This window comes from Actinia tenebrosa, unplaced genomic scaffold (genome assembly GCF_029948245.1).
Source record: "Actinia tenebrosa isolate PJP-AT-01 unplaced genomic scaffold, QUT_ActTen_1.0 PGA_scaffold0__85_contigs__length_37466705, whole genome shotgun sequence".
NCBI classification, from domain to species: Eukaryota; Metazoa; Cnidaria; class Anthozoa; order Actiniaria; family Actiniidae; genus Actinia; species Actinia tenebrosa.
In genome coordinates, this window is record NW_028292569.1 from 35,275,489 (window position 1) to 35,297,619 (window position 22,131).

Here is a 22,131-nt window from a genome sequence, read left to right on the forward strand (position 1 = left end):
ATCTGTTTTAAGCCAAATTTTATTTTGAGTTCGCTTAAACTCTGGATATTTTAGCACTAATAGACTTTATTTGAACAAGTGATGGCTGAATTTCTATATACGGTGTCTGAATGAAATGATACGCGAATAAATTGTGCTGCAACTTTTAGCTCAGGATACCACAAACCACCTCTCCTACTGTTCTTTATATTTTCGTTACCTTGACCTATACATTGGCATTCTATTGTAATTTCTTTATGTAAGACTGGAGTAAAAAAAATCAAATTTCATTGAATTGAAAATATGTCATGAACTTCTCCCAGTATAAAACTTTCAGAAACTGGAAACAATTCTCAACAACGAATCGTTATATTTTTGTATTATTAACGACATTCAGAGGTTTTGGTACAAAAATACACAAAATAAAATATTTACGGGACAGTAAAAATTAATCATATGAAGCAAAGGAATCCGGTTCTTAATAAAATAACTTGGCATATACTGAGTCAGCGTCGGCGGATTAAAGTCTATAGTCTAAAGAATATATAAATTTAATGAATAGTACTACAAATATTTTTATATACTCAACGAATATTATAATATTTGACATATTGCCTGCTAGTGGAGGTCTGCCGCTGGCAATATGAATAAAAGTAAAATAAAGACGTAATCTAATTATGCTAATGTATGCATACTATATTCTTTGACTAAAACATAAAAATATATTTTCTCTTTTATTAAATTTATTTATGTATAAATGCTACATTTAATCTTTTCAAACACATATGTGATACTCCAAAAGAAAGTTACTTCAAAAGACTTCTTATTCTAATTTATTTCATTACCAACGAGTTACTTCGAGTCGCACTGTAATTACACTAATTTATGCACGCCATATTTGGCATGTTTGAGTTAATTATGTAAATATCATCATGTCATGAGATTTCAAAACATAACACACGAGGCCTCGGATGGCAGCCATATTTAAGATTTTCAGTCAACAAAAATTGTTTTTATTTCGTTTGATTTTGACGCTCTTGCTCCTAAAAACCTCCAGATGTGAGCATCAACTCATAGGTTTAAGCCCTGGGGACTCCACGAGTAAAATAGTGGACGGGCACTTGGTGATAATCGCTAGGAAAACCACCCTTGTGAAACTGTTCGGGTTCAACTTGGGGCCTGAAACTCGGATTTCGTTTACTTCAGTTGCCCCTAGAGTTAATCAGGATTGCGACGATGTTCGAGAAACAGTTGCCTTTCAAGTGGAGCCCACCGAGCTAAAGAAACACGCTGCAAATGTGAAGTTGAAGTTAAAAACAATCGAGGGAGGAAGATTTTACTATCCATGTCTACGCAATGGTACACAAGGTAGATGGGTCTTCCAAGGCAATCAAAGTAACGTTAAAATCTCCACTATAGAAGAACCTTCGGATCCGCTTCCCTTATGGGTCAAACTACTTTTCATAATGGTGTTGATATCCCTCTCTGGGCTTTTTTCGGGGCTAAACCTTGGATTAATGGCATTAGATCCCACTGAGTTGAAGATAGTCACAAACTGTGGTACGAGAAGCGAACAGAAGTATGCTCGGAAGATTGAGCCAATCAGGATGCGTGGTAATTATTTACTCTGCACCTTGCTACTTGGAAATGTTCTGGTTAACACTTCATTCACTATCCTCCTTGATGGGATCATTGGCAATGGAATAATAGCTGTTGTAGGGTCGACCATTGGAATCGTGGTTTTTGGAGAAATTCTTCCTCAAAGCGTTTGTTCCAGACACGGTCTTGCTGTAGGGGCGAAGACCTTATGGATCACAAAATTCTTTATGGTTTTAACGTTTCCTTTGTCGTATCCCATCAGTAGGATATTAGATTGTGCTCTTGGGAAAGAATTGGGTACGATATATAATAAGAAACAGCTGATAGAAATGCTGAAAGTTACTGAAGAATTGAATGATTTGCAGGATAACGAGATGAATATCATTACTGGGGCTTTGAACTATGGAAATAAAACAGTTGAAGAAATCATGACAAAACTTGAAGATTCTTACTTGATATCACTTGATGCAGTGCTTGATTTTAAAACTATGGCTTCCATAATGAAGTCAGGGCACAGCCGCATCCCTGTCTATGAGGATGAACGCTACAACATAGTAGGGGTATTATTTGTCAAAGATTTAGCATTTGTCGATCCAGATGACTGCACTCCCTTAAAGACTGTAATTAAGTTTTACAATCATTCTGTTCAACGTGTTTTCTTTGACACACACCTCGATAAGCTACTTGAACAGTTTAAGAGAGAGCACTCCCATTTAGCTATTGTGGAGCGGGTTAATGACACAGGAGAAGGCGATCCCTTTTATGAAGCTATCGGAATTATCACTCTAGAAGATATTCTGGAAGAAATTATCCAGTCTGAAATTGTTGACGAGACAGATGTGTATCGTAAGTACCTGCAATATGCCATTGTTTTATTTTTGCTGGCCCAGATATGATTATTATATAATATAACACAGAGTTGATTAATACTTAATGAATCTTTATATTGGCATGGCTATGTAATTCAAAATTAATTGAGGGTGCCTTATTTTCAAAACAACAGTGCATATTTGATATTGTGACATCAAATTATGTAGCTATGCCAGAAAATTCTTTTCTGCCATCACTCTTCTTTTTCTTTTCTCTTTCTGTCTTGGAAGTGCCTCTTTGGCTCCATAAGACAATTCTCTTGCTCATCAGCTACATCTTTCAAGAAGTACATATGTTTTTGCACTAATCAGTGGTACATATGGAAGGTTGTATTGATTGAAGCCCCTAAAAGGCGAGTACAAACCCCCAAATTGGAAGCTAGAAGTTGATTTTTTGGTTTACCAAACTACAGTCCCTAATTTTTTGGTTCAGTTTGTCAGTTTGAACCCACCTAGTGAATATCCTGGATTAGCCCCCACTAATGTATAGTCAGTTAATTTTTTTCACTCAAAAAAAAATTAACGCATGAATAAATATTTTTATAGTGGATAACAAGTCTGGGAAGATTGTTCCTGGTAAAAAGACAGACTTTGAATACTTTACTGAGTCCCAAGAGAAAAGGCCTAAAATCTCTCCACATCTGGCTTTGGCTGTGTACCAGTATCTCTCGACTGGTAAGTGAGTGCTTGTAGACTGCTGTCAATCAAATTGTTAAGTATGTAAAGATACATGGGAACTGTGGGAAGGGTACTTGGCAGTCATCAAAATGATTACTAAAATAAAAAATAACTTTAATTTTTATGTTGCTCATGTTCATTAACATGAGCGCAAAACAGGGATTGATCTGAATTAGTCAGTGATGACCCTAACTAAGCAATATTTATAGGGGGCACTAAACTCTCCATTAATAAACTAATCTTAAATATATGTTTTGCCAATTTTTTTTGTTTTTAATTACCAGCTTTGGAACCTTTCCGAGAGGAATTAATTTCCGAAAATGTACTTAGGAAGTTAATCAACCAGGATGTTATTGTTGAAGTCCAATTGCAAGAAGCAGAAGAGCAAGAAAAAATATATCTTTACAAGCGTAATGTTCCTGCCGATTACTTCACATTAGTACTCCAAGGAAAAGTTGAGGTAACAGTTGGGAAAGAAGAGTTTGTCTTTGAAGAAAGTCAGTTCAGTAGCTTTGGTGCTCCAGCTCTGGTCTGCGGCTCACATACAAATGGTAACCCAGGAATAGTGGCCAGTAACCAAAAGTCCAGTTACCAGTACATTCCAGATTACACTGTTTGGGTCTTGACTGATATTACGTACCTCAAAATACCAAGGTCAATGTATCGAATGGCTATCAAGGCCACAATGATGGAGAGAGAAAGTGGAAGTGATGTCGTCAGTGATGTGTTTTACGGAATGCAGATGAGAACATCTATTTCATCTCAGTTGGTATATCCTAATCAAGAAGCAGATAAGGACAGTCTCAATATAGAATCAAGTATTTAAAAGTTCTTTAGAAAGGAAACATATTAGATACTTGCTTAGTCTTGTATGTCCAATTAGTGGCTTCAGATTTAACGGCTTCATTTGCTGTTAATGTTACCGTTTGTCACTGATTCTAGAGTACAGTACAAATACTAAAAACATGCAACATATTGCATTAATTAACACTAAATAGTACTAAATTTTAGACAATATTAAGTAACAGGGATAACACTATTTAGAACTATGTCATGCTTATTATGTTGCATGGTCATAGTGTTTGTATTCTAGGTCCTGAAAGTCGTTGTGAAAGTTACTGAAATTTTCAACATTACATGAACTCAGCAGTTGCAAGCTGCCCGTTGGAATTTGTTTTTTGGAATTTGTTTTTAACTGCTGCCAGTCAAGTATGTAAAAGTTTCAACTGATTAATTTTGAATTGTGGTAGCAAAAAAAAACTGCAATTTTTGAGCATGGAGCATTTTCAGCTATGAGTTCACATAATATAGCAAACTGCTATAAGGTTTGAATGTTTAAAATTTATAAGTAATTTTTTAAAAGTTTACTTTAAGCTAGTATTAACTTGGGTTTAATTAACAAAACTTATCAAAGATAAATTATAATTTTTTCGGTCAATAGAATTTATAGATTCAAAAATTGCAAAATTGCAAAATTCAGGTTTGGAACTTTCAAGAAAGAGAGAGACCTTGCATATAATCCCCATCCCATTAGCAGTTTTTTTCACAACAAACAGCCTTATGGGGGAGGGGAGGGAGGGATGTTTTGTTAATGTTAGTGTAAAGTGGGAAATCCTGATTTTCTTCATAATAATGATCATGTTGTAGATTATTATTAATTCTTTAATCAAACTTTTCTAATGGGCATGATTTTGTTTTGTTTCTTTATTTTGTATATACAATCAATTTTAGCACACATTTCCCCAGTGTTAGTGTTTTTATATTATATACATACAGACATAGTAGACTGTACTAGCAAGTCTTGGACGTCAATCAGTGTGATTGTAGGGGAAGGTGATCCTGTTGAATTCATAATCATATAAAATAAGATTTAATAGTTGATCATATTTTTTAGTAAAAAATGGGTTGAAAACAGACTCATCTAAGGAGATTGTTAAGTTAGTTTTGGAAGGTGATTATGACATGATTGCACAGTATTGTAATATTCGACTTATAACAAAACCATTCAAATTTGTTACTTTTTAATGGAATTGTGATTGCACGAAAGATAAGTTGCAAATGTATTACCAACATAGCCTGTGTTGCTTGGCTGTCTGGTATTACTTAAAATAAAAATCATTCAAATTTGAATAAACTGATCAATAGTATTATTTTGCTATAGAGTTGTGATTGTATGAAAAATGAGTTACAAATATCAAGGGCGGATCCAGCCAAAATTTTAGGGGGGGTTAATCGAGTTTAGGGGGGGCTAATTGAGTTTCTTCCGTCAACACAACAGAAAACAATATAAAAAAGCATCGTTTTTTTCTGCTAAAGGGGGGCTTCAGCCCCCCTTTGCCCCCCCTGGATCTGCCCTTGAATATTACCCCCATTTGTTCTTTGCTTTTAGTTTTAGAAAACCTTTTATAAGGACTCTCATATTAGATATCTTTCAAAAGTATGTCCCACCCTTTTGAAAGACATTTACTTCAAAAAGTGAAAATGTGTGAAAGGACAAAAAAGAATCGTCCAATTTTTAAAAATGTCGTGATTCTAGAGTGATGGTACTTAATCCGTGAAATAAAAACAAAATAGTTATTAACTAATAGTCGCAATTTAGTGGATATTTAGTCGATATCACTCAAGTGAATCAATCTATATATGAATACACAGGAGACATCAAATACACAAGAAACATGTTAGTCATTTGTTCATCAATGCTATGACTATCAATGACTAACATGTTTCTTGTGTATTTGATGTCTCCTGTGTATTCATATATAGATTGATTCACTTGAGTGATATCGACTAAATAAGCACTAAATTGTGACTATTAATAACTATTTTGTTTTTATTTCACGGATTAAGTACCATCGCTCTATTCAAGGATATGATTCAATTTCTATGATTATTGTTCTAACCTCATGCCCCCATGGTTGAAAAAGTCACTAAGAGTTATTTTATATTTGTTATAGTGTTTTTTTTCAGCCAATCATGGCTGGCCTCTCCCACTGTTAGGAATGAAGTATAGAACGCCCTTAAATTTTTGGACCTGATTTACGCTTCCTGATTGGCTAAATCGTATGCTAATCAGTCACGTGCTCAAAACACGGGTCCAGATATTTTCGTTTACAGACTCGGTAAACTTCAATTTACGACTCAAAATTCTCGGTAAATTATACCGAATTTTACCCGTTTAGCGAGCGAAAATTGGACAAAAATGAGTCGGACGGCGTACCAGGGTAGTGGAGACGTAAAACTCGAGCATCATAAAGTCAAATGGGATCCAAAAACCTTGGAAATTCGGACTCATTCCGTGGAGAAAGCTCTCGAACCGCTTGTTCACCAAGTAAGTATGGCTTTTTCTTAATTTGAGCCTTATTTATTTTGGTTTTCTTGGTTTGGGAGGTGATTTTTCTAGCGCTAAATATTTTAGCTTGACTGTTTTATGGCGAGGCAAGGCGCTTTGAGTTCATATTTGTTAAATCACGAATAAAATGACTTGAAAAAGTTACACATTTTTGAAGTGTTTGCTCACTGTCGCGTTGCTCTCTGCTTTTTACTCTGTATTAAAAACAAATAATCCCTAAACTAACGTCTATGCAGAGTAAAAGACCAATCTTTACCGTTTTGCAAGTTAAATTTATTCATAAATATATTTAAAGTACAAACGAGAGTGTTGTTGATCAAAATGTTGTGAGGGGAGCGGCAACACTTTTGACAAGTCGTCCACTTCTAGTGGTTTGCAAGATTAGTCATCACTCTAAAAACCACAAAAATCTAACCCTAAATATTTACAGAAATAGAGTTTTCAATTGGTGCTGCGGTTCTTGTGTTATCGTTGATCCAGCCACAGAAGTAAGAAAACTGATTTGAAGAGGAATTTTAATTCTTTGAATTATTGTTCCAGTTTTTGTTCGAATACGATTCAAGTGGTAGCCTATTTGAATATTGCAATTATAGCTCAATTGACTATTGAAAATAGTTGTGTTTGCAGTGGTAACAATATTTATTACGATTTCTAGTATTATACATTTGATAACATCTGGCAAGAGAATTGGCCATGACATCATCATCATTTGTTTATTTTTGGACTTCCATTTTGACCCGCATACATTTTGACCCACATACTTAAGATTTTCAAAGTTTGCAATCCATATGTTTACGAACATTTCTTATCATTCATTTTATCTGATCCATAATAATGTTCAAATTATTTTCGTACTTAAGGTGACAACACTCGTCAACCAACCTAAAAAGAAGGGTGCCAAAGTTGGTAAGTCCAAGAATGCCCACAAACTTGCACAAGATATTGAGGATGCTACTGTTCGTCTGATTAAGACTGGAGAGACAATTGCTCAGGACTTTCCAGAGATCAGAGAGGAAATGCTAGCTGCCTGCAAGGACTGTAGAGGAGCTGGTAATTAAATAATATCCATAATAATGGACCCTTCCTAAAAGTATCATGGATGCGAGGCTAACGTAGAAATACGAAAGAAATAAATCACACTTTTTCTCAATGAAATTTGTGGAATTTCTTTTGTATTTCCATGTTAGCCTCGCATTCGAGACAATTTTAAGAAGGGTGCATTTTTTAAATACAGAATATTAAAAAAAAAGATTGTTAAATTGTGTCTGGACAAAATTTTGCTTCATTTTATTTAGTCTGGATGTAGTTTTGATTGGCCAAAAATATTTTGTCTAGTATTAGATAATAATAATGATATAATATTTATTGATAACATACACTGTATTATTATATGAATAGTAAAATATATACATGTACATATTAGCTATATAAACTGTAAAGTAACTATGACACAAAATTTAAAATCATAGCCTAAAAATTACAGTGCAGACACTCTAACCATGAACACTTCGAGGTTTTTTTGACATTTTTTCTACATTTTTACAACTATCCAATCAGCGATCTCCTTCTTAAAAGGAATGAAACAACTCTTAGGCATCATCCAATCAGAACACATGCTATAATTGATGTGATTTAGTTTTTCAGTAGTTCCCATGAGAAAGCTAAAAATAGAACTCCTAATGATTGTCGTGATTGGATAACGCATTAAATAAAGTTTGAAAAATGTTGAAAAAATGTCAAAAAAACCTCGAAGTGTTCATGGTTAGAGTATCCGCACTGTAATATTAATAAGAAAAAAGATATATTTTCAACGTTGACCTAAAACTTCCCAATCATAAAAGAAATGTGGTCTTGTATCTCAGACATTCAAATTCAGTACATGATTGAAGAAATAGGAAAAAAATTGACATAATGAATGTTTCTTAAGGTGACACCATGCGGTTTGGTGCCAAAGAGTTTGCAGATGACCCTTGTTCTTCATCCAAGAGAGCAAACATGATCCGTGCTGCAAGAGCACTGCTTTCTGCTGTTACTCGTTTGTTGTGTGTGGCTGACATGGCTGATGTGTATCGTTTGCTTGCTTCCCTGAAATTGGTAAGTGGACCAATAAGGATAGTTACTCATTGAACTCTGTATGTGTAAGTCGGTGAATGGACAAGTGAATAAGAGAATGGATGGATGATGGAATGATGATTGTATAGAGTGAATGAATGATTAAGTGACTGAAGTGAGTGGACCAATAAGGATAGTTACTAATTGAACTCTGTAAGTCGGTGAATGGACAAGTGAATAAGAGAATGGATGGATGATGGAGTAATGATTGTATAGAGTGAATGAAAGATTAAGTGACTGAGTGAAACTGTTGAATATTTCTCATATTCAGATGCAATTCATGTATTCAGTATATATCAAAAATATCAATTCCCAGGTGGAGAGAAGACTGAAGGACCTTGAGGGAGTAAACAACACTGCCGATCTTCTGAACTCCTTCAAGAATCTTGGAAATGACTTAATGGATCTTGCCAAACTATCAGGGAAACGTCAAGCTGTAAGTAAAAAGACCATTTCTATCAACTCATTATCCGTTTCTTGCCCATAGTAACAATCTATTTAAGGCTTCCAAGGTTTTTTTATTTTTAAAGTGGCCAATAAATTGCAGGGCTAAAAATAGCGACTGTTAAGTACCTGGATCTGATGACCAGCCACTTCAGACTGATTAAAATGTGACCTGTCAATGTGACTGGTCAAGAAAACTGGCCTAAGACCTGTTAAGCCAGACAATTGCCAATTTTGGCCGGACGTTGTTATTTTTAGTGACCATTTTTAGTCCTGCATTGAAATTGTGTGTTTTTTGATAGGATCTCAAAGATCCCCTTAGGAGAGATGAAATGGCTGCTGCAAGAGCAAAACTGAAGGATGCCAGCAAGATGTTGTTGTCTTCATCAAAGGTACAAAACAGGTTTTACCAATGCCATATCATGACCATACATGTGACCATCCTGTGACATTTTACAATTGCATTTTGTATAATATATATTATTAATTCAAACATCACTTTCATTTAGTTTGTTTGAAATTGTTTTGGTTTCTTATTGGAATATAACCTTTGTTACATCTTTAGGCCTATGTGCATCACCCAGATGTTGGTTCTGCCAAAGCCAATCGGGACTTTGTCATCCAGCAAATGAATGAAGCAGTGAGGTCCATTTCTGGTACTGCACAGGCAACAGGTCCAAGTCAACCTCATCCCATGGAGATGCCTGGAGCTCTGGCCGCAGCTCTGGATGACTTGGATGTAAGCAGACAATGAAATTATTATACAGAAACTTGTGTCATGGCTATTTTCTTCAGTTTTATGCAGTCTGCTAATATATAAATTTTAAGTCAACCTAGATTTACTATCAATTTTTCAGTCTCAACTTGCCATGGACCCTGCATCGTACACTGAGAAGCGCACTCGTCCATCCCTTGAGGATCGTCTGGAGAAGATTATCAGCGGTGCTGCAAAACTTGCAGATTCTGTTTGTACGAGGGATAACACAAGAGATAACATTATTGCTGAGTGTAATGCCGTGAGACAAGCTCTGCAGAACCTTCTGTCAGAGTATATGAGCCATGTAAGGACATATTTAGGTCTTAGAATTTGACTGTCAATATCAAATAATTATTTAAATATTCAACTTCCTGTTTTCTCCTTCTTCATCTCCTTCTCTTTATTCTACTTCTCCACTTCTCCTACTCCTCCACTTTCTTTATCTTCTCCTTTTCTTGTCCTCTTCTTGTATTTCTTTCTCTCCCTCTTTTTTTCTGGTTCCTTTTTTTCTGTAATACCATTTCCCCTCCATGCAGTTTATTGATATTAAGCAGCTATTCTACCTCTTCTTATTTGTTACTTTATTGGTGATTTTCATAGTCATCAGGCAAAAAGAAGCACACACCAGGTGGCCCACTGGACCAAGCCATTGAGGACATGTGTAACAAGACCAGGAACTTGAGAGGAAAGGTGAGTAAAAAATGAGGTTGAACTTGGATTTGATGTAAGGTCAGAGAGAGAGAGAGAGAGTGGGCAGGGGGGGGGGGGGGGGGGGGGAAGAACAATAGAGATGAGGGTGAAATCCATTCATTAGCTAGGAAACTAAGTATATAAATAATCTGCCAGTAGCTGAAAGGAATTCAGAAAAAAGAGTCCCTGATAGAGTACCTGATGGGGATGTTTCAGTTTTGCTGGGTAGTGTCTATAACCTATTATAAAAACAGGTTGTTATGGCATGTCATTAGGGTATGGAAGGTGGGGCATGGGGGTACATGCTATCCTAAAGTTTTGGTAATTGATTGAATGAAGTTTGAAAAATGTTTGTTTGTTTCTCCTTTTTTTACTTTTTTATTCTGGGTGCCCCCTCCCCTCCCCCCCACCCCCTCAAATTCCTGGGTCCCCCGTGGTATGTCTTCTGATTTTCTTCCAGTTGATGCACATTTAGTGCATACATGTTACATACAAAAGAACAACATAAACAGTTGTAATATTAAGGGGATTTTCTTTAATTCTTTTCCCCCATTCATATATTCCCTCATAGTTAAACCAAGCTGTGATGGATAACATATCCGATGCCTTCCTGGAAACCACCCTACCACTGCTGATGATGATAGAGGCAGCCAAGGCTGGTAATGAGAGAGAGACTGAAGAATGTGCCAAGCTGTTTATGAACCATGCTGCCAAACTTGAAGAGGTAAAGTAGAAGATTACAGAAAACTTCTAGAAGACTATACTGTACAAACCTCAAACCTTGGGTAGTTTTTCTCTGGTTTCTCTGTTTCTTTTCCTCCCTTAGCGAAAATCAACTTCTGAATTCTAATTCGATCTATTTTTAGCCTTATTTAGTGGGATGCAAAACCTGTTAGGCTTTCTGTCCTCCATGGAGTAGTAAATCTGATTAGATTTTTAAGATTTAAATTCAATGGACATCTGTATTACAGCCATTCTCAATCACACGCACCCTCTAGCAATGTTTTCTGTTGCGACGAAGAAGGTTTTGGTGGATGTCAATCACAAGGCATTTCCATAACATTGTTGGAAAACACAAAGCTATAAGGGCACGTGGCTATAGAATGTCATGGAAATGTCTTGATTGACATCCACCAAAAGCTTCTTCATACATCAGGCAAGGTCCCAAAGGTGTTTGCTTAATACTGGTACTACTATACTATACTGTCATGACATCCCTGCTGTAACTAAACGTTTACATTTTTCATATCCAGGTTGCTGAACTTGCTTGTTCCATGTCGAATAACCCTGAGAAAGTAAAGATGGTACGAATAGCAGCAAAACACATCCATGCACTTGCCCCACAGGTAAGGAAATATCCATATCTCTTCTTGAAAACCTTTTTATGTCTGTTTACTACAAAACACTCCAAGTAGCTTGCCTTTACACACTTACTCAACAATATGTTTAATAGACTAGATTTCTAACTAAATATCAATTTGATTTTGTGAGTTAGCCATGCCCTGACATGGATCTGCCCAGACGTTGTTTCAGGGTTCGATCTGTGAGTTAACCATGCCCTGACTTTGATCAGCCCAGAGTTTTATTTAGGGGATTGATACAACTTGAAGTCTTTTTCTGAAATCTCTGATTATCCACCAAATTGCTTGGGCATAGTACCGTAACATTGACGGCACGTCATGTTTGTACATTTAGTTTTTTCAACACAAAGAAATTCTTTACGAAATTAATTGCACAGTTTAATTTTAAGAGGCCAAAATTTTACTGCCATTTTACAGCACCATAAGTTTAACTAAAAGTTCTGTCATTTTTTAACGCTCTGCATCCAAACAAATAAACTAACAAACAAAAAAAACCAAAAAAACGCTGAGCGTCCTTTTTTCATGAGGGTAGCACTTAATAGCCAGTGGCTAACAAACCTGTGGCCCTCATTTCGTGATCGAATTGGAATTTAGGAGTTTTTTTGGGGGGAGGGAGGAAAACCGGAGAACCCAGAAAACCCTCGAAGCACAGCAGAGAACCAACAAACAACTCTACTCATATACAACACCGAACCCGGCGGGACTTGAACTCGGGTCGCATTGATGAGAGGCAAGCGCTCCCACCGCTACGCCACCCGTGCTTCCCAAAGACGGCATAGAGTTTCAAACATTCTGTTCTTCTTGATTTAAAACTCCTTAAAACTTTCACAGGTAGTGAATGCTGCTCGCACACTCGCTGCTCGACCTCACAGCCAAGTAGCTTTGGAAAACATGGCTGTCTTCAAAGACGCATGGGAAAAACAAGTTCGTGTGCTTACTGAGGCAGTCGATGACGTCACAAATATCGATGACTTCCTCGCAGCATCAGGTAGATTCAGCATGTTCATTTTTGGACCTATTTCTCGTGGTTGCGCAACCGTGTAAGTCTCTTTCCACTGATTGGGTTATCTATGTCTTGGTATGTTTCAGAGGCACACATTCTCGAGGATGTCAACAAATGTGTCCAATCCCTCCAGGACAGGGATCCCGAGTCTCTGGATCGCACAGCTGGGTCGATTAGAGGACGAGCACAGCGGGTAGATGAAGTGGTTACAGCCGAGATGGAGAACTACCAAAAGGGACCGTACACCGACAATGTTAATAGAGCTGTTAAGGCCATGAGAGAAGAAGGTAAAAAAAAAACCCTTTAGGGTAATTAGTATTGGTCCTATAACTGAGTTGAGTGGTCCTAATGTAAGGGACAAGTCTGTTGTTTGTTTACTCCAAGGGACACCCGAGTGACAGCAGGGTCACTCTACCTTCATGTTAAGCTGCCGATACGCGCTGCAATGTTTTCTCGCGCTGGCAATGCAATCTCAATTTTTCTGTTGCATTACCAGCGCGAGACACAATTTCAGCGTGTATCATGCCCCGCGACTTTGACGGCAACGATGTCTCGCAGCGCAAAAATTGTTGCAGAAAATTAAAACGTTTGACATTTTCTCTGCAACACTTTCGGAATCGCACGCCTAAAAATAGCGAAAACTGAAAATTGCAGCGTGTATCAGCCATGTTTACTCACAATACAATGATCCTATTCATACTAGCCAATCAGGATTTAATCTTAATGCTTTAATATTGGTATCCTTTTAAGTTTATTTCAAACCTTTTTGATATGGTAAATTGGTAAAAATTAGAAATGAAAAAAAAAGCGTGTATCTGCAGCTTTAACGTGCAATATGATGGAAAAACGATGGAAAGAAGTAGAGGGAGATAGAGAAAGAGGGAGGAGAAGAAGGGAGGGGGAGAAGTTGAAGTGCGCACAAACAGAGACCAGCGTCAACTGAAGCAGCTACGACTTTTAAGAAATATTAGCCAATTGAGAATATCATCCTTTTGATGTTGCCCTTTTTCTTTACAAGTGATGCCCAACTTCGCCAGATCTGTGGAGATTTCTGCTACTTCACTTGCTAAAGACCCATACGGTGACCACGAGGAAGCGAAATTTGTTGACGCTTCAAAACTCGTAAGTGCCTTTACATTGCGTGTGTATCCGACTTGCCTGTGGTTTTTCCTTTTTTCACGTCCTATATTTTTGTAACTGTGACGTACTGTTTTAGGTATATGAAGGAATCAGAGACATCAGGCGAGCTGTACAAGCTGGCAAGGTACGTATGGTAGAACGTGTCACGTCATTTGCTAGCATTAAGTGCCTGCCCCGGCAAGCGCAATATTATCTATATTGGGTTGCTTTAAATTGCATGTAGAAATTTTACTTTTTTTCTATCAACAACAATATCCACAACAACAGCAACAACAACGACAATGACGACCAACACCAACGGCTGTTCTATACTGAATTGTCACTAGTTAGTATGCATATTTTTCTTCTTTATGCATATTTTCTTTGATCTGCGGTCTTGCGGCTTCTATTTCGCTTCTTCTTCAGTCTCAATGGCCATTTCATCCATGTCCTATTTTGAGAAATCTCTTGGATTTCATTATGATTTATGAAATAATTGACCAATTCTCCCAAGTGGATATCAAGTGGTCTAAAATGGAAAGAAATAAGAATTGCATGTGATTCACCCAAGATTTCTTTCCAAGTTTTCCTCCCATTTCAGACTTGAGGTTCTCAAAGCGATATACTAAATGAATTTCCTTCTTTAGCGAGGTACAGCGGGCACTCCTCCAATCGCAGATGAAGATGCAGCAGCCCTGTTCGCTGAGGCTCAGGCAAAAGCAAGAGAACAAGCAGCGTATGAACAACTCAAGGCAAGCGGTAAGTCAAATCTAACAGAGTCGGGTCCAGAAGTGGATCTTTTTCCATGTTTTTCTGCAATCTCGTATCCAGAGCCTTTATTTCTTACTGCGCATTCATGACGAAAATAATTTGGGTTTTTCTGATGTTCCGAAAAAAAAAAAGACTAAAAAAAGATCTTATCACAGTCATTCCTTTCTCGTTCCTTCGTCTTTATCACAAGTGCATGGATTTTTAATCCACTTCACAGAGTTTATCATAACTCTGCCAATTCTTAATCTAAATATAACTGGATTTACCACTCCATGTACACGAAGGGTGGAAGGAGAGCCCGACAGGTTGTACAAGGCACTTGATAAGGCAGCCGATAGGTGAAATCAAAATTTCGAAGTTGATTTTTGCAGAGGGAGGAAAAACCAGAGAACGTGGATAAAACAATCCTCAAAGCACAGGAGAGAACAAACAAACAACTCTACTCACACACGATAGTGGGAACCCAACCTTACGTACGCATCCAGCTTACAATTATTCTTACGAACTAGAGGCCTATAGTTATAATTCTATTTTTTATATGCATAGGCGGAGTGACTATTTACTGTCAAAAATTCCACTCTCACTTGAAACTTATTGTTCTTCATTTCAGGTAAAGTACAATTTGCGCTACGTGCCGAGGGTGGTGATGACGAGGGAGGCCTTGGACGAGCTTCAATCCTAGTAAATGGAACAGAATATTGCCCCAATAAACCAGGACACAACATTGTCGTACTGGACCCTACTGGCGAGATTGTACATGTCAAGAACTTCAATACGAATGCAGGACAAGGACCTGACATGGCGAAGTTCCTGGAAGAGCTTCCTGATGATCACGTGGTCTTGGTTGCTACTAACAACGTTACTGGAAAAGAACAAGGTAGGTCATCAATGGGCATCACCATCATGTGTGGAATCAAGAATGCCGTAGCGACTCTCACCTCTGTAGTCTAGGTTGGGTTCTATTCCTGGACTCAACATCACATGCGAGTATTGTCTGTTAAAATATAGGTCTAATTTTACTAACTATTTGTATTTTTTTCACAGGAAATAACGCCATTGTGGCAGGCAAAGCCTTCGAGAAGATTGGCTTCACAGGGGATTTGGACCCCGGGTACAAGGGATCGTTCGCGTTTGCCGGGTGTACGGGACCAAAGAAACGTTACTGGTCATCAGCCGAGATTCGACCTCGCTACCGGGGACCTGCTATCGTCGCTCAGATTATCCCAACACCGGCTGCGCAAGCAGGTAATCATATCGGTAGATTGTTTGCAGGAATATTTACTCTGGGATAGATGTCATGGAATTTCTTAGTCTGAAGCGGGTTGCCTGTGTGTGAAAGAGATGTTGGCTATGTCGGACTTCATTAGAGGGAAGGAGGGGGAGGGGTGGACTAGTATCCCATCTAGGAGTAGTAGTAATGCACTTAGTCCCTTGATGCTTTAGCAAACGGAAAACAATGCTGGCTATTCAAAGGTTCCCACAATTAAGATTTGGGCTATCTGTGTTAAAACCTTCCTATGAATCCCCAGGTCAAATCAAGGTCGCTATTGTAGCCGAGGGAGCAGATGATCCTAATGCTACAGGCAGAACGTCAATGAAGGTCAATGGCGTAGAAAGGTCGCCGTTACAGAGAGGACACAATGTTGTCATCCTTGACAACGCGGGAAATTTCATCATGGCAACACACTTCGATACGGCAGATACGACGAAGGGGGAGGGAGTGAAAATGGCTCGATTTATTGAAAATATTCCCAAGGAACGAATGGTATTGATGGCGACTCAAGGAACGACAGGTAAGGTGAAAAACGTCTAGTGACTTAAGCTTCAGTCTTTAGCCATTGGTTGAAGAGCGAAAAGTCATGTGATTATTTGGACGGAGGGGATTGGCTTATTGACACTTATCCCGCCTGTCATGTCGTGTGGGCCATGCTGGGTGATTGTGATGATGATGCAGTTGTTGGCTTCAGTACCGTTGGTCCGGGGAGGATTCCATTTTCTTTTAGACCGGACCACTGTCTAAATCATGGCTTTAGCCCTTTGTTGGTGGATGTTATTATTGCTGCTGATTATGATGAATAATGATCATAATGGTGATGATGATGATGATGGTTGCTGTTAGTAGCTCATGAACATGATCATGTGAATGTTGATGTTAATGATGCTGGCGATGATTAAGCAATTGATGCATGATGATAATGATGTCGGTGCGGTGATGATGAATGATGATCATAATGGTGATAATGATGATGATGGATGTGAATGTTGATGTTAATGATGCTGGCGATGATTAAGCAATTGTCGATGCGGTGATGATGAATGATGATCATAATGGTGATGATGATGATGGATGCTGCTAGTGAAGTAGCTCATGAACATGAGTAATGAAGATGATGGATGTGAATGTTGATGTTAATGATGCTGGTGATGATGATGCAAGATGATGATAATGGTGGTGATGATTATGCAATTGATGCAAGATGATTATAATGATGGCGGTGCGATGATGGTGAGTGATGATGCTTATGATGATTATGATGATGATGGATGTGAATGTTGATGTGAATGATGCTGGTGATGATTAAGAAATTGATGCACGATGATAATAATGATGGCGGTGCGATGATGGTGAGTGATGATGCTTATGATGATTATGATGATGATGGATGTGAATGTTGATGTGAATGATGCTGGTGATGATTAAGCAATTGATGCACGATGATGATAATGATGGCGGTGCGATGATGGTGAGTGATGATGCTTATGATGATTATGATGATGATGGATGTGAATGTTGATGTGAATGATGCTGGTGATGATTAAGCAATTGATGCACGATGATGATATTGATGGCGGTGCGATGATTGTAATGATGATGATGATGAGTAATGATTAAAAAGTATTAATAAATCGTACTAGTTCTTAATCGTTCATACTTTGCTATCTTCCCAGGTACCTCCGTCAACGATGCCAAAGCAGCTTTACAAACTATCGGTGCGACTGGCAACCCTCACCCAGGATTCCACGCCTCCTGGGCATTCGTCGGCTACACTGGTCCAGAGAAGGTGAAATGGGCCAAAACAGTGACACAGCCTCGATACAAGGGACCATCTATCATAAATGAAATGATTACAACACCCTCCGCTGAACTGGAAATCAGTAAGAAATGAAAAAATATTCTTATTAAAATATAACGTTTTTTAAAGCCCTCATACTCGGCCAATAAAGCTAGAGCCTGAATATGGATCTTGATGGGACTTGAGGCTGGTTCAAGGTTTATGAGACAGTCACAGCTTCCAGACGATTAGGTTTTGGCTTCCGTTATTCAAACGATTTACGAACTCGAAACACTGTTATGAATATGATGGACTGACTGTTTAAATAATGTATTCCAATGAATGCGTGAAGTCATTTTAGTCCATCATTATTCGAATCGATATAGTTTGGCTTGTCATAATAATATTAGGGGGGTGGGGTGGGGGTATTTAACATACCTCAGAGTGGCTCTTTTTCCACTGAACTCAAATTTGAATTTGAAAGTTGATTTTTGCAAATGGATGAAAACCGGAGAACTCGGAGAAAACTCGGAAAAAACCAACAAGCTAGAGAGTCCGGGAATCAAACCCCACCCGCTACCGTGTTGCCCGTGCTGCTCGTTGTTATCCATTAGATCTTCAACTTTCTTTCGCATCTTACATGAGGCTCTTTGATCGAAGAGCATTTGTTTCTACGTTTTGTCGTTGTCCATTCTTCACGCGTGAATGGGATACTAATGGCGTCACGCATTTGTTATCGTAGGTCAGTTAGAATCAGAGCAGACGTTCTCTGATTACGAACCAGTGTCTGACTATGAAGGAGCCGGTGCTTACTCAGAATACGAAGAAACCGAGGACGACACAACAAAGAGCTTATCGAAGAAGAGTACACGAGTGAGTAGCTGCACGTGATTTGCTGCTGCTGCTGCTGATGATGAAACTGGTGCACTATTAGAATGATTATGATAATGTTGAGGTGATGATGATGATTTTTGAAGGCCGTGGTTTTTCTGCTGCTGCTGCAGGTGATGATAGTAATGCACGGTGATGTTGATGATAGTAAACACGATGAAGATAATATTTTTGTTGATGTTGATGCAGCTGCTGTTGAAGATGGTGGTCGTGGTGAAGTTGATTGATGTTGAGGTGATGATGATTTTTGAAGGCCATGGTTTTGCTGCTGCTGCAGATAATGATATTTTTTTGATGTTGCCGTACTGATGATGATAATGACAGCGATGAAGAATTATAATGATGTGATAATGGTGTTAGCTGTGAGGGTGATGATGGTAACGATGATGATAATGCTGCCACCCGATAAAGGTTGTGAACAACATGACAGAAATCGTTTTTCTTTCGTTTTCTTACAGTCTTTGTTCAGAGCCTTACCTGAAGCCGAGAAAATCAAAATCGCTGAGTTAGCCGAGGGATTGAATGAACAAAAATTTGCCCTCGAACGAGAACTGACCAAATGGGACGAGGCTGGGAATGAAATCATTGTTCTTGCTAAGAAGATGTGCATGATGATGATGGAGATGTCTGACTTCACAAGGTAAGGGTCAGAGTAGAAATCGCTAAAGATACTATGTATAACTGAGTTTTTTAAGAAGAAGAAAATGCGCGCACTTGCGTTCGTGCTGTGTGTAGTTATAAAAGCTTGCGGGATTGACTAAAGATACTATGTATAACTTTCAGTTTTTACAGAAGGAAAAAAATGCGCGCACCTGCGTTCGTGCTGTTTGTAGTTATAAAGCATGCGGGATTGACAGAACACGGAAGAAGTGTTGGGAGAAACGTGACGCATGTTGTGATGATGAATATAATACACTTGTTTCATCCTCAGAGGAACCGGTCCACTGAAAACAACCATGGACGTCATTGAAGCAGCCAAGGTACGATGGAATAAATAACACAGTCCAGATAACTCGTAACAAACAGATGCTTATATCGCTATCATTTGTTCTCTTCACTCGTCTCTAACTATACATGTTGTATTTTTATCTCTAGAGAATCGCTAAGAGTGGAAACAAGATGACAAAGCTTGGAACAGCGATTGCTGAGCGAGTAAGTCACTTCTCCCTTTTTTCTACCAACCTCATAAATGTTGTCTAAAAAAACTCTTGGATCATGTAAGGGAGGAAAGACGAGGGGGAAAAAGATGATGAAGATGGTTTTTGTTCCTTCTTTTGATCGGTAGTGTAAAGAGGCGATTACACGGAGCAATTTTCTCTGCAACTTGTCTCGCAACAGTGTTGCGAACCAAGTTGCAAGAGTGTTTACACGGTGCAACAGAGACGCAATCGTTGCCAAAAGTAGAAAACGAATTCTACTTTTTGTAGCAATTGCTGCAACTTGTCTCGCAACATTTTTTCAAATTGTGCTGTACGTTACACGCTGCATGCAACTTGTGTCGTAATCGCGCCTTAATTGAAGTTCTCTTCACAACTCCCAACGAAACAGTGTAGCGAGCGTGACAAGTCGTACAATATTAAATAATATTATATGATTGCCCGTATTGCTCGGCCTTCTGAACTTGGTTTTGCGCACCCAGAAAAGTCCAGTAAACGTCAGCCACAGAGAAGTTCCCATCCATGAATGATTCCTTGTGAAATGACCATCGAACAATCTCTTTGTTTCAGTGTCCGGATTCAAGCTCTAAAAACGACTTGATGGCGTACATTCAGCGTATCGCCTTGTTCTCTCATCAACTGACCATCACTAGTCGTGTCAAGGCTGATGTACAGATGATCAGTGGTGAACTTGTCGTCTCTGGAGTAAGTACAATACGTTTTGTCATTAGTTATTGCACGCGGTGTCCTGGCAGTCGAGGGTTGTCACAGAAGACAAACTGCATGTGAAAAATTCCGCATTTTAACTGTCCCCAGGTCGTGATTCCCATTTCCCATTTATCCATTCATCCATTTTTTTCTTTATTGACCTTCCGCCGAGGGTTATCACAAAGACGCAGTGTTCTTTCAGTATTCTTTTCCTGTTTACAATTTACAATGTCTTGACAGCTTGACAGTGCTACATCGCTGATCACAGCCGCCAAGAACCTCATGAACGCTGTCATCCTTACCGTAAAGGCTTCGTATGTAGCATCTACCAAGGTAAGTATTGCAAACTGCGGTGCAGGATCCCTAATTAGATTCCCTAGTAACGCCAGATGATACATGCATGTATTTTTCGACGCCAAGGAAAGCCAACTATTTTCCAATTCTAAATCTCAGTCATCTTAGTTTCCAATAGACTGTTTTCTCAAGGTTGCGTGCGCATCCAACTTGAAGGGCCACAAAGCTAGAAAAAGCAAATTTAGTAAAATTTAGAAGACAGTTTTATATTTAAAGAGGAGAATAATCGTTATGAATTGTTATCGAAAAAATTCATAGCAATGCATGATAATACTCGTGTTCTGGTATCGTGGCCCGTCAAGTTCCTTAAATTTGGATGCGCAACCAACCTTGAGAAAACGATCTAAAGACAATTCTCTTAACGGTGATTTACCTATAATGACCTTGCAAGAATTAAGTCATTCTCCAGGTTCTCTGGTTTTCCTCCCTCCGCAAAACCTGATAATCAGACCAGAGTTTTTTTCAGAGTATCGACAAAATTTCAAGGTTTATGAACTAACTTATTTTTTTGCTGTTTTCCTCACAGCACAAGTCTGGAAGCGTCAAGGTCAGTACTACTTGACAACTACAACAAGACCATTCCCAATACCCCAAAACTAATATTTCCATAATATAATTTTTGTTTTAAACCCACATAATTCAAAAAATATATTTTCATTTTTAGGCACCTGTCGTCCAATGGCACATGCGCGCACCCGAAAAGAAACCGCTAGTCAATCTCGAAGCCGAAGACAGCAGAATAACGAGCCTCCAACGATCACAGCAAATCAGGCAGGAATCACCCATCCAAGCACTGAGTGAATTCGACACCTCTCAACAGAAGAGAACTCGTGATTTTTACTAGATTGGATTTTGCTGCTCCATGAATACTAACTTTTTTGTAATATAGATTAGCTGGTAAAAATGTGTGGCTAAAATCACTAAAATAATTTAAACCTAAAAAATTCACGAAATATTTTTTGTACTTGGTAAGAATGAAATTAGTTTAAGAAAAACGAGGTAAATTGTAGATAGTAGTTAGTAACTTTAAAAAACGTTTTTAACGACTTCGCGGTATGGTTAAGATGTGCGAGTGAAGTTGTTTCTTGCTCAGATGGTGCTATCTGTTTTCTACAGCATTAAAAATCGAAATAAAGCATAGTAAAAAAAATGTGGCTTTTGGCAAGTATCAGTATACTTTATGGTTAGATTACAGCGTCTTAGGGAACGATACAAGATACGTTTTTTTTGACAGGAA

At 38.3% G+C, this 22,131-nt stretch overlaps 2 protein-coding genes across 2 annotated transcripts; both read left to right on the forward strand.

Moving 5' to 3' along the window:
- Positions 1-917: 917 nt before the first annotated feature.
- Positions 918-5,275, forward strand: LOC116299827 (metal transporter CNNM4). The gene is made up of 3 exons (XM_031708538.2): positions 918-2,424; positions 2,994-3,122; positions 3,410-5,275. The coding sequence occupies exons 1-3, from the start codon at positions 951-953 to the stop codon at positions 3,949-3,951; spliced, it is 2,145 nt and encodes a 714-aa protein (XP_031564398.1). The 5' UTR covers positions 918-950; the 3' UTR covers positions 3,952-5,275.
- Positions 5,276-6,216: 941 nt separating this feature from the next.
- LOC116299831 (catenin alpha-2) lies at positions 6,217-22,059 on the forward strand. Its single transcript, XM_031708541.2, has 27 exons — positions 6,217-6,453; positions 7,335-7,524; positions 8,402-8,568; positions 8,903-9,022; positions 9,333-9,422; positions 9,596-9,769; positions 9,888-10,091; positions 10,388-10,477; positions 11,049-11,201; positions 11,731-11,823; positions 12,670-12,826; positions 12,928-13,128; positions 13,860-13,963; positions 14,058-14,105; positions 14,608-14,719; positions 15,342-15,608; positions 15,776-15,976; positions 16,261-16,524; positions 17,681-17,887; positions 18,527-18,657; positions 19,134-19,315; positions 19,607-19,655; positions 19,771-19,827; positions 20,403-20,537; positions 20,781-20,873; positions 21,421-21,441; positions 21,559-22,059. The coding sequence occupies exons 1-27, from the start codon at positions 6,325-6,327 to the stop codon at positions 21,736-21,738; spliced, it is 3,819 nt and encodes a 1,272-aa protein (XP_031564401.2). The 5' UTR covers positions 6,217-6,324; the 3' UTR covers positions 21,739-22,059.
- The last annotated feature ends 72 nt before the right edge of the window (positions 22,060-22,131 follow it).

Bases quoted from the DNA above. Each gene is read 5' to 3' on its own strand.
- LOC116299827 (XM_031708538.2), top strand. From the start codon at position 951: ATGGCAGCCATATTTAAGATTTTCAGTCAACAAAAATTGTTTTTATTT. The intron at 2,425-2,993 runs GTAAGTACCTGC...ATATTTTTATAG, and splicing joins TGACGAGACAGATGTGTATC to TGGATAACAAGTCTGGGAAG. The intron at 3,123-3,409 runs GTAAGTGAGTGC...TTTAATTACCAG, and splicing joins GTACCAGTATCTCTCGACTG to CTTTGGAACCTTTCCGAGAG.
- LOC116299831 (XM_031708541.2), top strand. From the start codon at position 6,325: ATGAGTCGGACGGCGTACCAGGGTAGTGGAGACGTAAAACTCGAGCAT. The intron at 14,720-15,341 runs GTAAGTCAAATC...TCTTCATTTCAG, and splicing joins TGAACAACTCAAGGCAAGCG to GTAAAGTACAATTTGCGCTA. The intron at 21,442-21,558 runs GTCAGTACTACT...TTTCATTTTTAG, and splicing joins ACAAGTCTGGAAGCGTCAAG to GCACCTGTCGTCCAATGGCA.